Consider the following 18061-nt stretch of genomic DNA (forward strand, 5'->3'; position numbering starts at 1 on the left):
TTTTTCATCCAAACAATATACCATATTCATGCATTTATTTACTTCGAGGGCTTTTTGTATTATTTTGAGAATTTCTAAGTTAGTAGCACAAGATTTAAGTATTTACAAAACAATCTATTGGATATTGTCATAGTTCTGTCCTAGATGCTATACATGTATAAGCAATCTGATTAAAATCAAATGTTACATGGCTTCGTTAACTTCGTACTACGCCTGAACATCGATGTTCAGGCGTAGTACGAAGTTAACGAAGCCATGTAACATTTGATTTTAATCAGATTGCTTATACATGTATAGCATCTAGGACAGAACTATGACAATATCCAATAGATTGTTTTGTAAATACTTAAATCTTGTGCTACTAACTTAGAAATTCTCAAAATAATACAAAAAGCCCTCGAAGTAAATAAATGCATGAATATGGTATATTGTTTGGATGAAAAAAAAATGCAATTGAATAAAAATGAATTGAATTGATAACATAGTTATCTAATTATTTTTTTCTCATGTCACCTTTTTACAATATATATAAAGTCTCATTGGAGTTAACTTTACTTTTTAAATATGTGCTGTATGCCTGTAATTTGACTTAAAATTCATATTAAATGATGAAAACCAAATTGCCCTCAAAAGCAGTCTGGGACATATTACACTGTGTACCCATGTGGTTGTATATAATGACTTACCTCCCCTTGTAGAAATCTTCTGTCAAGCAGACGTCTTTGACAGAAGTGCTTCTTCATCGCTTCGTAGACGTAACTGCTATCGTTTTATTTTGTGTTTTCCCTTGAAATGAATGACACAAAATGACGGCAAGGTAATATAAATTTCGAGTTGCACATCAACATCTAAATTGTTTGAATTCATACAGTCTCTTTAGAAGAATCTGAAATCGTTCTGTCACAGCAATATTGTTTCGTGTACCTCTGCAGTGCTAGTGGGCTTTTTGCCCAGTAATATAAGCTTAGGAGGAAACATGAATTCATTATGATTGTAAAAACTTCCCGTCTTTTAAGAGAACCATATTGGAAAAATAAATTAGTTGTATAATTTTACCCTAATAATTGTGTATTATAAGGTTTGTTTTCAATGCTTCAGCGGCCATTTTGACAATGTTTTCTGTCAATTTTTGTCCAGTGTTTCGACAAGAAAATTTAGATATATCGGTCAAAATGTCAAAGTCTAGTGTCTAGACGGGGTCATAGGAAACTCGGGCTAAAGTTATATCAGTGTTAAAAATTCTATAGACAATGATTTAATTTCAAATCATTACATCTATTTTTTGTAAGCTTGCCTTTACTAGCCACATAACCTTTTCTAATACCAGCATTTACTTTAGTGTACATCTTCAAAGATGAGGCAAATGATAAAAAATGTGGTTACAGGGACAAACACATTAAATTATTAATTTTCTTGTGTGTTCGGGTGATTGATATGTTTGCTGTGGCAAGAATAGCCTATACAATATACATGCAGGGCCATAGTAAATTGATATGAATGCAAAATCAAATATTGAATCTCATTATCTGAATTATATGAAATGACAAATTCTACAAAACGAAACAAGAAAAGTCCTGATGTTCCAGAAATAATGTAGTTATTTCTCAAAGTGAAATCAGCAGCTCTGAACATTTGGAAAATGGGAAATACATGTATTTGGAAAATAAAATTAGACGTCTCCTTATCCGAAATCAGAATAACAAGTGCTGTTTGTAAATAAAGGGACACATTTTCAATAATTTATATTATGAACATTTATGGGTTTTGAAAAGAGACTATATAGTGTCTTCCTAAACCTATACACTACAATTAATTATGGATGCTGTTTTGGATGAAGGGACATGCACAACTCTAATAATTTCTTAGCGTTACGGTTTGTTGTATACATTTCATAACTAGAATAGCATTTCAGAAATACTGGGACATACATTTATTGTGTTTTGTTTCCAACAATACACATTCAAGTGTTTTGTCTCATTTTGTAGAGTACAGATTCAATGATGTTTAGTTTCACACTTTACAGGGATCTGTGTAATATACTTTGATGAAAAAATACACCAGATCTACCAATAATATAAACTCTTCAATAAAATAATACAAAACAGATTTGATATAAACAAAGTGCGTTACCCCCATATTAATTTCTATATATAACAAATATGAAGAAACATTTCAACTAATACCACTGGCTGACAGGTCATCCTTTCCACCGACCTACGTCATTAAAGTATGTTTATAATGATTTTACAATTATGTTGCTTCAGCTTGAAAAGACCCAGGAGCCCAAATGCAGAGTGTGAAGACTGCTTGCCAATTTCGAAGAGGATTAACAGACTTCAAATAGAGTAATTAATAACCTGAAATATGAAAAACAAATGATTTTCTAATAGACAAACCCACAAAACATGTTTATAGTGCTTCTCTTGGTAGCAATGCACAGTTTAACATTATGGCTACATGCAAGTTTTGTTGATATTAAGTTCTTCGAGACTTGCTTGCACAAAGATAGTCATTAGAATAACAAAATGTGTCTTATTTCATATCTCAAAATGGACACCATCCATGAAAAAGAAATTTGCTGTGTTAAATGAAATGGTGAAAGACAGTTCCTGGCAATGACTGTTGTCTTAAAACTGTGTTCATGTCAAGGTATCCAAGACAATGCTACAGATTCAAGCATAAACAAGTAGATTGTATAACCTTATTATAAAAATCTTGATTTACATGTATATCAGTACTGCTATAGCTACCAGTAGTAATTATTATTACATATAATATTCTCCAAGATGGTTCCATGTCCTTCAATATATCTCTAACCAGTGACCTTCAATTGAAAAAAAAGAGGAGACAATTTGTATTAGTACTGGTTCTTCATTATTTATGTCAGTGATTACCTTCATCTTTTGGTCAAATGCAATTAGGTGAACATTTTTATTAATGTCTTGTCTATAAAATAGATGTTGTTTTAAGTCATGTAGAAGTATTTGACATCTCTATCACAATCTGTTCCATCATAGGTATATTATACAAGTTTTAGGTGTGGATGTATTGCAAAAGAAAAAAGAACTATGAAAAGTAATTGTACATGTATCAGCAACCTGAAGTTTTATGTTCTTGTGAACAATACTTGTATATTTCCAAATAAGTATAATATGTATTTTAAGTACTTAAATGAAGCTTTTTTTCTCTGAACAGGTCTGGTCAGCAATCATTCAGTCATGACTGCTGTGATCAAATGGTGAGTTTGATATAAAACATCTTCATTTTCTTGATAACTTTAGAGCTGTTGTTATTTTCTCATTAATTGATGTAACACTGCAATAAACAAAATATTACCATACCATGATGTGAAAATAAGACCAGAAGTTACATTTATTGTTTATTGCAGCGATATTTCATATTTTAACGACTTTTGGTTTTACATTTAAGTTTGACTATAAGATCCTGAAAGTGTATTAATCTGTTGACATTGTTGAGCTTTTTTGTACACTTTTTTTCTCTATATTTCAGAACAATAACATAGGAAGACCTAATGGAAATGTTCACCCAGACAACATCATCACACAGTGTCGCAAACTTCGCATTAACTCTGACCCTGTTAATCCAAGTCATCTCAGAAACAGTGCAGAGTTTCCTGGATGTTCTGGGTGTAGTCAGTCTATGGTAGAGAGCCAGTCTATGAACAAACTGCCCTTTGACATGAGTGAGGGTTATAACCCTGAACTAAGGGAAAAAGAAAATCCTATCTATTTCCAAATTAATCAAGTGCTTTTTGATGCTCACAAGGAGAGGGCAGAGAGGTCACAGACAAAGTTTCCAGATTAGTGTTTGGAAGTGGAATGAAGGGTTGAATGAATTAGATATGTGAAGCTTGGGACATGCTGAATGTGTACCTGATGCGTAAAAGTAACATGACACTAGCGTGTCACGGTTTGCTCACTTAAATGAAGGATGTATCGTTATGTCTAGAGCTTTTATGTTTATAATAACAATGTAGTGTGATTATACAGTACCTATCTTTGCCAAGGTGAAAATTACGCTTCCTTGCTTACACTTACATTTTAGGTCGACCAAGTCACTCATCTGACCTATAACTGCTGTAATTGCCATTTGTCCATCATTGTGGGTCGCTTCTCATGACTTCTCAATTTTTAAAAAGCATTTTATCAGAAACTGTCAATTTGATGAGACTTGCTGGTATCATTATCTTGTGGTGGGAATCACAATTTATACTCAAGAAGGGGTTATAAGGGGTCGTTATATAACTGGTAGGTTTAGATAAATTTTGTATGAAATCATTCTTTGATCACTATGCCCGCATTGGGGGAAACTTATCATACAGGGCTCTTACTTACACAAAGTTGAAGTTAAGTCAACAGTATATTTTTCAATGTGTTCCTTAGTTCCTATATTGATACCTGTTTTTGGTAACTCCTAACCAGTACTGTTTGTCATGTTACTAACCCCCCTCTTCATTTATACCTATCCTATTTATTTGGGAGTTGAGTACAAAAACAATGAATACTTGTTTGGCTTTATACAATGTTCATGTACTTACATTTCTAAAGCCTAGAGTCAGATATTTTTGAAAGCTTGTATGTAGTAATTTTGATTATGAACATATGGTATGCAAGCAAAAGATGTATTTAAATGTGGAAGTTGAATGGGAATGTGGAGAATATATCTTGAAATTAATAAACAATATATTACCTGGTTAATAGTCGATTGTATTGTGTACTTTTTGCTCACTTGTTCCGAAGGACCAGTGAGTTCATACCGTGGCGTGGTGTCCGTTGTCCATCCATCAACCTCTTCCTTAAAACTTGCTCCTTCCCAACAACAAGTTGGACGTCAACCAAATTTACAATGATGCAGCCTTGGAAAAGAATAATGTTTTCCCCCTCGGGGTTTGGGGCAGGACCCAAAATAGGTAATCTTTAAAAGACTTCTCCATATAGGGTTTTTGACATAGTTTGGCATTAAGTATCCTACAACAATGTTGTGACAAGAACAACAGACACTCACTTGACACTTTTCGTTTGATTATTAATCATTCACGGGTACTAATAAGGGGTCCCAGGTTTGTACTCTGTACCGAAATGACTCGATTCAGCTACACTTTATTCCATATGATATTAGTAATAAATCCCTAAGTTAGTTACATTCTGTTGCTTATCATCTCTTATGAGGAGAATGCACGCGCTTGTCTTATACTGTGTCACCTATAATTGCCAATTTTGTTATGGTAATACCTCATAGAATTTGAGAGTGAAGTTGGTCTTTTGAAGACGGATCATAGAGTTGTGGCCCTTAGTATGTATTTGATGCTGAATTTTGTCCAGAGGTACTTGGTGGATTGAGAGTTATGCCTCTTTGTTCAATTGTGATACCAATTTTTTCCCCCTAGAAATAGGAGACTGGATTGCTTGCAATACTTCGCCTTGTTTAGGCCATATTAGATCACACATAATATAGCACAATTTCTCTTGGAAGAAATATTTACTTGTGAAGAAAATAATCAACAATTTTAATGGATAAATTGTTCATTTTATTCCAACCTTCTTCAAACATATCACAAAATATTCTTAAAAGATAATGCACATCATAGTGTTAAAATGTTTTTGATTATCAATATAGAAATTTATCTAAATCCGCTTAAAAAAGTAATAAAGAGGAAAATCACCACATGTACATCAAATGTAGGAATATTTTTTCAGTGTATAAGATGATAACAAACTTCAGAGTACCATGAATGGTATATAATACACCCACTGCTGTTGCAGATTACTATAAATGAGAAGAGATTTAATAAAGAGCAGTAAAACCATCAGGAAATTGCATTGAAGGAATCAATATTGAATGAACTAACTTTGAATATATCTGTTACTCCTACAAATTAATGTTATCTCCAAGAGAATAAAGCTTTTCCAACCTTTGGATTGGAGGAGTTCAGATGTGTCATCAGGGGTGAATGAGTTAACTTTGATGAAGATTGAACCTTATATAGTTCTGACCTGTGATGTAATAATGATATTTGAAAAGTTTCATGAAATTCAAAGAAGAAATCATTAGCTAAACAGACTGACAGCACAAACCTTTAATGGTATTTTGATAAAGTAATATTAAAAGAAGGTGACTGCTGGTACTTTTTACCAATTAATACAACCCAATAAAGTTTGGTGAAGATGATTTTAGAAACGGTTAAGTCATGTCGAAGAAACTACCTCTGGTTAAACAATATAACCTCATGAAGTTTGATATAAAAAGGGAAGTAACAGAGCAAAAACAAAAGTGTTGATGGACATTATAACATATCCCGAAAAATATGTGTATATAAAACAGTTCTATTTAAAAGCAACAATATGTATTTATGTATAATGGACATTAAAAAGTAATGCTTCATTTTTTCTGTCTCTGAACAAAACAAGTACTTATACTTACATGTACATTATACTTCAAAAGTTATGATGAATCAAACATTTTTGTTTGCAGTATTTTGTAGTCAATTATGCACCTGAATGATGAGTATTTCTAGCATATATTTATTATAAAGTCACTTAGAAATTAAATATTGGTCAGCAAAGAACAACTTAAACCTATAACTACCTCGGTAAACACAGAATGACTAGCACACATAACTTATCTACTGGGCGGTTTTCTTTATGTATACACCCTGTTAAACATGTCGTATCAACCACCGTCTTCACATGTCCTTAGCTGTTGTGAGGATGCAACAATGGACTAATGGTAGAGAGTATTAACTACGGTAGATTTAAATGTGTCATGAACAAGTAGCACACAAAAGTTATGTTTTATCCAACAACAAACAATATAATAATTAAATTATTTTTATAAATATTGGTAAGGCACATACCGGAGAGCTGTGTGATATCTGTGATTTTGTGACCATTAGACTCGCTTCCCAACCCCCAGACACTAACATGCATGTATAGATCATTGTAAACATTCTATATTTACAGAAATATATACAAAAAAATGTTATTTGTTAAACTTTCACAGTTTTATGTTTATGAGCTCAAATATGAAATATTTCAGTCTAACTAAACAAAATTCTATTTACACTAACATTAAAACTTTTACAGTATAACTTAGGTCATGGCATATGTATATACTTATCAATAACATTTCCTTCAGTCAAACATTCTTTGAAAACATGACCATAATGAACTGTAATACGTAATCATTGCACTACTCAAGACCAGTGGGCATTATTGTTGACTGAAAAGAAAGTGTACCTACATATGCTGCTGTCTGCTTTATGGAAATGGAGCTACAAGGAAAGTAAACACAAGGAGTTCCCAAGGAAGTACAGCAACCCAGTAAATGCAGAGTCTAACCAATATCAGAGAAGCAGAAAATGTAGGTCACATCGACTTACTTTTGATATTGTTTTCTCATTAAAACTTGTATTTTGAGTATAAAAGTAAAATGCAAAGTTCAACTAAGTAGTACATACTGAGGGACCAATGAAAAAGGGAATCGCTTAAGACTACCTGTGTGCAAATAAGAGGTTCATCTCTACCAATCCTGGTACAAATCAACTTGGAAAATCTTAAAAAAAGAAGTAAAAAATGCCAATAAGAAGAAGTGTGTTCATGTCCTTTTAACCAAAAAATAACAACATCTGTTTACATTCAGGACTATGAGAAATAACAAATTTGCTTTGAACTGGACTAGAATAACTTGGAAAAGTCTACAAGAGGCACAATTAAGGGCCTTGCATCACTCACCTGGCTATTGGGGTTAAAATTTGCACATCTGCGCCCATGTTATTTTTTTGTGTTTTACGTCCTGTTAACAGATATGGTTATTTAAGGATGTGCCATGTTTTTGGTGTTGGAGAGAAGCTGGAGTACCCGGTGAATAAATCACTGACCTGCGGCCAGCTCCTGGCTTCTGCCCAACGTAGGCCGCGAACATGAGACCAAGTGGCTAGAGACTGTATGTATTGTTATGCATTTTATTCCTGTTTCCTGATTGTCAATATGAATCCACCTGTACCTTTTGTTCAAACATTAAATTTCCTTTGAATTTTAAATATTATTCCATGGCAACATATATACATGTGCATGCTCTTCCATGCTAATGCAAGGTATAGTTTAGTAAGCTTCTCCATAAAATATAGCTTGTAAACTTTTTTTAAAATTCATAAAGCTTTTTATAACAAAGTCATAAAGTATAATGTTTCTCGTCCCTCCGGAGAAGGACATCAGTATACATATTGGCACTGTTTGGAGAGACGACCAGAGGTTTTATCATCAGCCATTAGTACGTGCAGTGGATGGAAGGGGTGTAGGGGCGATGGTGGTGGTGGTTGTTGATGAAGACGAGTCAAAAACCTTTGCGCCATACAGGATCAGTAGCACTACTATTACCAGTACTACAAATATCACCCCACCTAGAATCATCATCATCTTGGTATTCTTCCACCAATATTTACGCCTCAACTTTGTAGCTGTTTTTTGGAATGTTTGAGCCTGAAAAGAGAATTAAATACAAACGTTTTATTTGTCTTAAGATAATTTTCATTCTACATTGTTATATCAATATACAAGTAGCTTCTAACAGGAGAAGCTCAGTTTGCTAATATTACACTTATAATGATTCTCATTAGTCTACCTCTACAGAATAATTTGGTCTTGATTTAGGGACTTTTAAACTTACACTGGCTTCAAGGTCATTGGTTTTGTCCACAAGGTCGTCTAGCCGCTCTCCCCTCTCTAAAACCTTCTCTATGTTCTGTGTCATGACATCCTTCACCTCATCGACCTGTGACCTCAGTACAGACAGATTGTCATTGGCCGGTTTTGAGAACTTTTCCTTTGGACAACACACAAAAACAAATCAATGAACATTACAATAACCAGTATATAGCAAACCTTTATCCCTACATAATTATTTATGTTATACTTCTATAAAGTGTAAGGATATGAAAGTACACTGTATCAATATTTAACAAAACTTTCATCTCAAATTAATCTTCAATTTCCCTACTGAGTTTTACAAATGACCAGTGAATAAGCTACATAATAAAGCCAACAAGCAAATTCGTGGAATTTATATCCCCCGCTTTCAGGACATACTGTAGGTAAACATTTTGAGGTTAGGTTTAAACATGAATTTATATCCCCCGCTTTCAGGACATACTGTAGGTAAACATTTTGAGATTAGGTTTAAACATGAATTTATATCCCCCGCTTTCAGGACATACTGTAGGTAAACATTTTGAGGTTAGGTTTAAACATGAATTTATATCCCCCGCTTTCAGGACATACTGTAGGTAAACATTTTGAGGTTAGGTTTAAACATGAATTTATATCCCCCGCTTTCAGGACATACTGTAGGTAAACATTTTGAGGTTAGGTTTAAACATGAATTTATATCCCCCGCTTTCAGGACATACTGTAGGTAAACATTTTGAGGTTAGGTTTAAACATGAATTTATATCCCCCGCTTTCAGGACATACTTTAGGTAAACATTATTGAGGTAAGGTTTAAACATGAATTTATATCCCCCGCTTTCAGGACATACTGTAGGTAAACATTATTGAGGTAAGGTTTAAACATGAATTTATATCCCCCGCTTTCAGAACATACTGTAGGTAAACATTATTGAGGTAAGGTTTAAACATGAATTTATATCCCCCGCTTTCAGGACATACTGTAGGTATAAACATTATTGAGGTAAGGTTTAAAAATGAATTTATATCCCCCACTTTCAGGACATATTGTAGGTAAACATTATTGAGGTTAGGTTTAAACATGTGAGTATCGTGCTGTTGAGACTTATTGTAAAGCTTGAAACTCGGAAGTAAAAAATGCCTTATATAATATTTGCTAGAGTTATTAAGCGGAAAACTGCAGATAATGACTCTGCCAAATGGAGTCCGATTATAGTGGTTGTCAAACTTGGTCGAGCCTTTCATGCATTGAACCCTGTTGCTAAGTTTGAAGACAATCGGATACTATTTGCGAGAGTTAATGAACAGAAACGGAAGATAATGATGTTTTTCGTTATTCAAGGGGCCATAACTCCGCCCAATGGGGTTCGCTGAAAGTGGTCATCAAATTTGGTTGAGCCCTTAAGACATTTAACCCTGGTACCAAGTTTGAAGAAAATAGTTTTCATTTGTTGTAGTAATTGCACGGAAACTAAGCGTGGCAGATAATGATGTTTTTCGTTATTCAAGGGGACATAACTCCGCCAAATGGGGTTCGCTGAAAGTGGTCATCAAACTTGGACGAGCCCTTAAGGCATTTCACCCTGTGACCAAGTTTGAAGAAAATGGGTTAACATGTGTTGTAGTTATTGCACGGAAACGAAGCGTGGCAGATAATGATGTTTTCCGTTATTCAAGGGGCCATAACTCCACCAAATGGGGTCTGCTGAAAGTGGTCATCAAACTTGTCAGATCCTTTAAGGCATTTAACCCTGTGACCAAGTTTGAAGAAAATAGGTTAACATTTATTGTAGTTATTGCACAGAAACGAAGCGCAGCAGATAATTACATTTTTCATTATTCAAGGGGCCACAACTCCCCCAAATGGGGTCTGCTGAAAGAAGTCATCAAACTTGGCCGAGCCCTTAAGGTATTTAACCCTGAGCCTTGTGTTAATATGAATTATTTTGTGTTGATTTTTTCATTTGCAACATGTCTAAAATATTATGTCTCCTTGTTTATTCAACTTTGGCCATTTGACGGAAAGAATTTATATAGGCTTTGCCTGTTATTCAATCCAATTGATTACGACATCTTGTCAATAAAATTTGATGAAATGAAATGAACCCTGTGACCAAGTTCGCAGAATTACACGGAAACAAAGCGTGACAGACAGACAGACAGACGGACAAACCCAAATTAATATCCCCTGTTTGGTGAAAGCGGGGGATAATAAAAGTATTGTAGGACTATCCATGGTCATCCACTGATAAACACAGATAAATGTCCAAAGTGTGCAGCAGTATTCGTTACTAAGGGTTTTGCATTCCTAAGAGCTACATTGTATGCTGTTGACATGAAGGCACACTTGCCACATTTCTCTACTTTGGAGGTAGACTCCATTTATTTCACTCTTATTTTTGACTTTTTGAAATCAGCAGAATTCAGTAAAAGTTTCTTTTATTCCAATCCAGTTCATTATTTTTACAGACCAGCAAAACACTTTTGAAATTTTACACTTTTGGTATGTCAAATAGAGCTTGAAGGCGTTTATAAAGTTTTGCTTCACAGTTCGGTCCATTGAAATGTTTTTGAAAATTCATCAAGTATGCAAAGATGAAGATTACAAATAAAGGTAAAAGTGGCCCACTTTCAGTATGAGACCTTCCACCATCCCCAGATAGGTCCCTGTATCAGCTCTAATGCTCCTAGAAGTTACATTGAGTACTGTTCTGAATATTTTGAACAGGATACACCAAAAGCATTAATTAAAGTGACAACCATCCACCATTCCAAAATGTACATGTGTCTTAATCAAGTCAGAAGTTTATTGATGACATTAGTAGCGTGTCCTGTGTTTAAGGAACTCACCATGTTCTGGCCTAGAACCATGCCAAACTCCCCATCCAGTTCATGTGACCTTGGGGTCACAGCCCGCATGGCCATTGTCCCACTCTGGAACTTTCTCTTGATCTAAAAAATACACTATGTTATGTTTATATGTATCTATATAATTACCATTAATCATTAATTAAAACACAACAGGTGTGAGAAAACAGATCTGCATGAGTTGCTTATCTGTTTGTTTGTTAACTATCTGAACTAGGAAATATGTTGTCTCCATCAGCTTGAGACTATGATGGTGGCAAACTTGATTTTTAGCTGCTCAAACAATCACAAAAGGCTCATGGGTCATAACAGTATCTTAGAAGTTTCTGTATATATTGAAACCTTATGTAACCTTTTCAGCTGAGGAAGTTTCTGCGAACAAGGTAACATTTTAAGTTGAAATAAAGATTGAAGTTTCTGCATATGTAGGTTTTTGTCTACAGTGTAACCTTATTAGTTAAGACATTTAGGTTTCTGTGTACTGTGTAACCTTATTGGTTGAGACATGTAGGTTTCTGTGTACTGTGTAATCTTATTGGTTGAGACATGTAAGTTTCTGTGTACACTGTAACCTTATTGGTTGAGACAAGTAGGTTTCTGTGTACAGTGTAACCCTATTGGTTGAGACATGTAGGTTTCTGTGTACAGTGTAACCTTATTTGAGACATGTAGGTTTCTGTGTGCAGTGTAACCTTAATTGAGACATGTAAGTTTCTGTGTACAGTGTAACCTTATTAGATGAGACATGTAGGTTTCTGTGTACAGTGTAACCTTATTAGTTGAGACATGTAGGTTTGCGCATACATTGTAACCTTATTATTTGAGACATGTACGTTTCTGTGTACATTGCAACCTTATTAGTTGAGACATGTAGGTTTCTGTGTACATGTAACCTTATTAGATGAGACATGTACATTTTTGTGACATTGAAACCTTACTAGATGAGACATGCAAGTTTCTGTGTACAGTGTAACCTTACTAGATGAGACATGCAAGTTTCCATGTACAGTGTAACCTTATTAGATGAGACATGTACATTTCTGTGTATGGTGTAACCTTATTTATTGAGACATGTAGGTTTCTGTGTACAGTGTAACCTTATTTGATGAGACATGAAGGTTTCCATGTACAGTGTATCCTCATTAGATGAGACATGAAGGTTTCCGTGTGCAGTGTAACCTTATTAGATGAGACATTATTAGTTGAGACATTTAGGTCTCTATGTACAGTGTTACCTTATTTGATGAGACAGGAAGGTTTCCATGTACAGTGTAACCTTATTAGATGAGACATGAAGGTTTCCGTAAACAGTGTAACCTTAATAGATGAGACACTATTAGTTGAGACATGTAGGCATCTGTGTACAGTGTGACCTAATTAGATGAGACATGTAGGTTTCTGTGTGCAGTGTAACCTTATTAGATGAGACATTATTAGTTGAGACATGTAGGCATCTGTGTACAGTGTAACCTTATTAGATGAGACATGAAAGTTTCCGTAAACAGTGTAACCTTATTAGATGAGACACTATTAGTTGAGACATGTAGGTTTTTGTGTACATGTAACCTTATTAGATGAGACATGTACATTTCTGTGTACGGTGTAACCTTATTAATTGAGACATGTAGGTTTCTGTGTACAGTGTAACCTTATTAGATGAGACATGAAGGTTTCCGTATATAGTGTAACCTTATTAGATCAGACATGAAGGTTTCCGTATATAGTGTAACCTTATTAGATGAGACGCTATTAGTTGAGACATGTAGGTTTTTGTGTACATGTACCCTTATTAGATGAGACATTATTAGTTGAGACATGTAGGTTTTTGTGTACATGTACCCTTATTAGATGAGACATGAAGGTTTCCATGTACAGTGTAACCTTATAAATTAAGACATGTAGGTTTCTGTGTCATTGTAACTTTATTAATTGAGACATGTATGTTTCTGTGACATTGTAACTTTATTAATTGAGACATGTATGTTTATGTGTACAGTGTACATTGTAACATAATTAATTGAGACATGTATGTTTATGTGACATTGTAACTTAATTAATTGAGACATGTAGGTTTCTGTGACATTGTAACTTTATTAATTGAGACATGTATGTGTATGTGTACAGTGTACATTGTAACTTTATTAATTGAGACATGTATGTTTATGTGTACAGTGTACATTGTAACTTTATTAATTGAGACATGTAGGTTTCTGTGACATTGTAACTTTATTAATTGAGACATGTAGGTTTATGTATAAAGTAGAACCTTATTAACATGGATTTTGAGGTATCTTTTAACAGTGAAACCTTTTAAATCAAGAGAGTTGAACATTTGAGACAAACTAGGAAAGGAATTAAACACTTTTATAGCAGGATATTTGTCATATTAACGCGAAGTGAGACATTAGAAATTATATCATCATATCTCTGTATCATCAATTTCTACACAATCATTTACCATTCAAACATGCCAAGTATCTGTGTTTTATTGTAGTCTGAAAATGTTTATAGTTACTTGTGTATAATAGCTAGGGCTATGTTGTCATGTGCCACAACTAATTTCACATGCAGCTAACATAGGTAAAAATAATATAGGCTAATACATATATTTATCAATGTTTTACAATATGCATTTCTTGAGGAGATTGAGTTTGAAATTCATTTTACTAAATATAAAATCTTTCAGCAGATTGTACCTCAGCCAAAAATGCATAAGGTTGTTTCTTTCCAAAGTCGGCCTTAGCTGCACACAGGAAAATGATACCATTGGCTACTTCACAGTGGAACATGTAACTGAAAACACGTCAAAATGAAAATCAAAAGTAACAGAAAACTGAAATCAAAATCAAAAGTATCAGAGAACTGAAAATAAATAAAATATCACCGTTAAAGTAGTGGGATGTACAACCCTGGTGACCAAATCACTTATCAGCATGTTCAATTTTACAACAGTGAATGTTAATGCTCCTGATTTTATCTGACCAACAGTTGAAATACGGAAACGTGTTAGTATTGTGAAATTAAGCATTTTGTTTGGAAATATGAAAACATTTCATGCAGTAATGAGAAACCAAACTGCAATAACAACAACATACAGAACGAGAACCAAACGTAAATGCTATCTCTAGGACATGCATACAGTGTATATACATATATAAAAAAGGAAATAAATTATTTGTGCAGTTAAAATAAAAGAGAGGAAAAACTTTGAAATGGGGAATATCTTTTCCAATATCAGGAATTTTCGTACACATTTTTCGGTATACAAAGCCAACTCCTTACCAATAATAAGGTTAAAATTGAGAAATTGTAGGAAAAGTGACAGATTCTTCACTAGACCTTACATAATTTGATTTCAGGGGCAGAGGATTTGTTCAAAATATGAACCTGAGGTTGTTGATGTACTTAACCCATGACCTTGACATTTGACCTTGACATTTGACCTTGAATTTCAATAGAGTTCATCTACTTGCCATGTTCTATTGTTAGAATGAGATTAGGTACAGAGCCTATGTACTATAGTGCCTATTAAGATGTTATTCATTTCACTCATGACCTTGATATTTGACATATCATTATGGCATTTAATTTCAATAAGGTTCATCCTCTTCTCATGGTCATTCATTGTTCAAAGTTTGATTGTGATCAGTCTCTATAACCCTATTGTATTTTGAGATTTGCGGCAGTATATATCCTAATTTTACTGTCCCAAATTGAGATTTACTGGTGACACAGTCACACACAGTTGACCACACAGAGCCGAGCCATTAAAACATATATTTGAGACAGAATAAACACTTCAAATTTCAAAATACAGTAGGTTTATACTCATTCTAAATCATCTAAGTAAAAAAAACAAAAAAACCCCAATGATTTTCAGATATTTTTGAGCAGTTATACGTTTTCTTTAAAATCTGGGTCATGATCATTCTGCCATGAATTGGTGACATCAGGAATATTCAAAGTAAGACAGAATGACATTTACCTTTCAGGCTCACACAATTGGTCAAGACATCAAAGTAGTTTGATTGGCCAATCAAATGCCATATTACATCTCAAATGAATTGTACTCTTGATCTCTTGTGAGGAGATACTGATAGAGAAATTATCTATTCCATCTTTGCGTATTGCAGAGTTACCTGCTCTTGTGAGCAGGTATTGATTGTTACGTCATTTGTTTGTGAGAGTAACGTCATCTATTTTGGAGAAAACGACATAATTTTCTCACACAAACCAATGACGTAGCAATCAATACCTGCTCACAAGAGAAGATAACTCTGCAATAAGCAAAGACGGAATAGACAAAGGATTGGATTTTGAGGACTTTCAACCCGACAGTTGAGTGTAGACCAAACGTTACACCCTAGTGCTCTACATTAGACTTGAAGTGCACTAGACCCTCCAAAAGGTTCCAAAACGTTTGCCAGTTATGCTGTAACCCATATTTTCCAACTAATTTACAAGTCTGTGGTGTCTGTGGTCTGTGGCCTGCCATAATACAGTGGTTATATACTGTAACTAAGTAGCCTTCTTTATAGGTACATATACAGGTGTACATATGTTTAAGCAGAAAAGGCAAACCATGGACATGTCTGATATACATGTCTCCACTATTGCAGCAGGTTTATACCGTGCTATTTACTTTTAATATGACTCTGTCAATTGCACAACATTTCAGCTGTTGTTAAAAATAATTCATTACATAATGTTTTAAGACAGAAAGTGTTGCTCACCTGTCAGAACTGTAGGTGGTCTTGCCATCGTTCCGTGTGGGGATGTTACGCAGTATGGACTCTGCAACAGTCTCAAAAGATCCTGCCCCGATCTGATGGCTACAAAGCACGATAGTGCCATTGGCCACACAACTGAACACGATTGTCATCTGTAGAGATAGTAGGAAAACGAAATTCTGGGTTATTCACTTTTTAATTTCATAATGGAAGAATTCGATATCTGTTAGAATGCAGTTGAATGTATCTGATGTTTTGTGGAATGTGCACACAATTTCTTTTGAAGTTTATATCAACAATGTTTAAGTACCAATATTAAAGAAAAATAGTTTTTTTCCAGAATTATTTAATATTTCACTTACTCTACAATCTTTTGAATTATTTACTAACGTTTATTATTTTAAATAAGGCACGACAGCGACATTATCATTCATGAAATAGTATTAATTTATATCATCATTTGTCTTTTACAGTACGGGATTCCCAGTAGTTTACCCTAGTTTCACTTTCGTTTTTCATTGATTTTGTACAGAAAGAAACAATTGCAAATATCTGTATTTAAAAATGCAATAGTAAACAATAATATCACGTTCAAAGACATAACATCTTCTTTGTAAGTGTCATGACAAGTATGTTCTCTACAGATAATATCGATCTGTCAACGTAATGTCACCGGTAATACGACAGCACTGTGTGACAACCACATACCCAGTCGTTTGTTTCACACACGTTTGTATTATGATCATTACCACTTTCCGCTCAAGCCTTAGAGCCTTAGATCGACACTAACCTTGTATCTAAGATCGATGAAGTGACGTTTGGATCACTTATACAACACCAGCTGAGTTTTATTTACAGGAAGAGGGCGTTAATATTGAACTATCGCACATTACTTCCGGCTAGACTTAAAAGCCAATCAAAATGCAAGACGAAAAGATTAGCTAAGCGGGAAAAATGGAAATGCTGATATGAACTCTAAAATTCTTTAATTAAGTTAGAGAATCCAGTTCATCTGCCCTGCAAGTAAGTCAGTTTTGTTTATGAGACGAATTTTAACAGATTTGTTGGAATTATAAATGTAATATTTTTAAAGTCGTTGTTATGTCATATAAAATGGTTCTGTTTAAACTTACAATCACATGAAATTTTGCAATTATAAATTTATCAAGCAATTAAATTCATTATTTAATCAGTGACCAATATGTTTATTGGGTTTTATTACATACTTACTAATAAATACGTTTTTTTTGTATATGCGATACGACACAATTGCTCTACCCCATATCAGCCCTCGCCGTATCACATCCCAAAACTCGTATCAGCCCGCAAAACCCATATCACACCCCTTTTGGATTTTTTTTCGTTTTTCAATATTTCAAAAATAAAAATAAATCATAAGATAGTAGTTTTTATTAGTAAGTATGTAATAAACAGAATAAAACCCGCCTTTTTCCATATCACACCAAGTATCAACCCTCGACCATATCAGCCCTCGGCCCTTGCGCTGATATTGCAGTCTCGGGTTGATACTGGGTGTGATATGAAAAAAGGCATGTATTATTCTCAATTTAATATACTGTAAAAACTGTGTACACTTGACCTCACATAAATCCATGAGGTGGTTTATGAAAACAAAATCCCCCAAAAACTTTTTGAATGTCTATATGTGAAGGGAGGTACCTGGTAATTATCGACGGATATTATTATAGAACTAAACACTGGATGTAATGTTCCAGACAATCTTTAGTATTAAAAAAATGA

At 34.1% G+C, this 18061-nt stretch overlaps 2 protein-coding genes across 2 annotated transcripts; one reads left to right on the plus strand and one right to left on the minus strand.

Moving 5' to 3' along the window:
• Positions 1-703: 703 nt before the first annotated feature.
• LOC110448902 lies at positions 704-4714 on the plus strand. Its single transcript, XM_021495395.1, has 4 exons — positions 704-817; positions 2265-2345; positions 3196-3238; positions 3511-4714. The coding sequence occupies exons 1-4, from the start codon at positions 807-809 to the stop codon at positions 3823-3825; spliced, it is 450 nt and encodes a 149-aa protein (XP_021351070.1). The 5' UTR covers positions 704-806; the 3' UTR covers positions 3826-4714.
• An 822-nt stretch (positions 4715-5536) lies between these two features.
• LOC110448901 (vesicle-associated membrane protein 711-like) lies at positions 5537-17190 on the minus strand. Its single transcript, XM_021495394.1, has 6 exons — positions 17091-17190; positions 16304-16452; positions 14267-14363; positions 11553-11654; positions 8686-8841; positions 5537-8498 (listed from the first exon to the last, which is right to left on the minus strand). The coding sequence occupies exons 2-6, from the start codon at positions 16450-16452 to the stop codon at positions 8280-8282; spliced, it is 723 nt and encodes a 240-aa protein (XP_021351069.1). The 5' UTR covers positions 17091-17190; the 3' UTR covers positions 5537-8279.
• Between the last annotated feature and the right edge of the window lie 871 nt (positions 17191-18061).

The sequence above is a fragment of the Mizuhopecten yessoensis genome, unplaced genomic scaffold, assembly GCF_002113885.1.
Source record: "Mizuhopecten yessoensis strain PY_sf001 unplaced genomic scaffold, ASM211388v2 scaffold4373_2, whole genome shotgun sequence".
Lineage (NCBI taxonomy): Eukaryota > Metazoa > Mollusca > Bivalvia > Pectinida > Pectinidae > Mizuhopecten > Mizuhopecten yessoensis.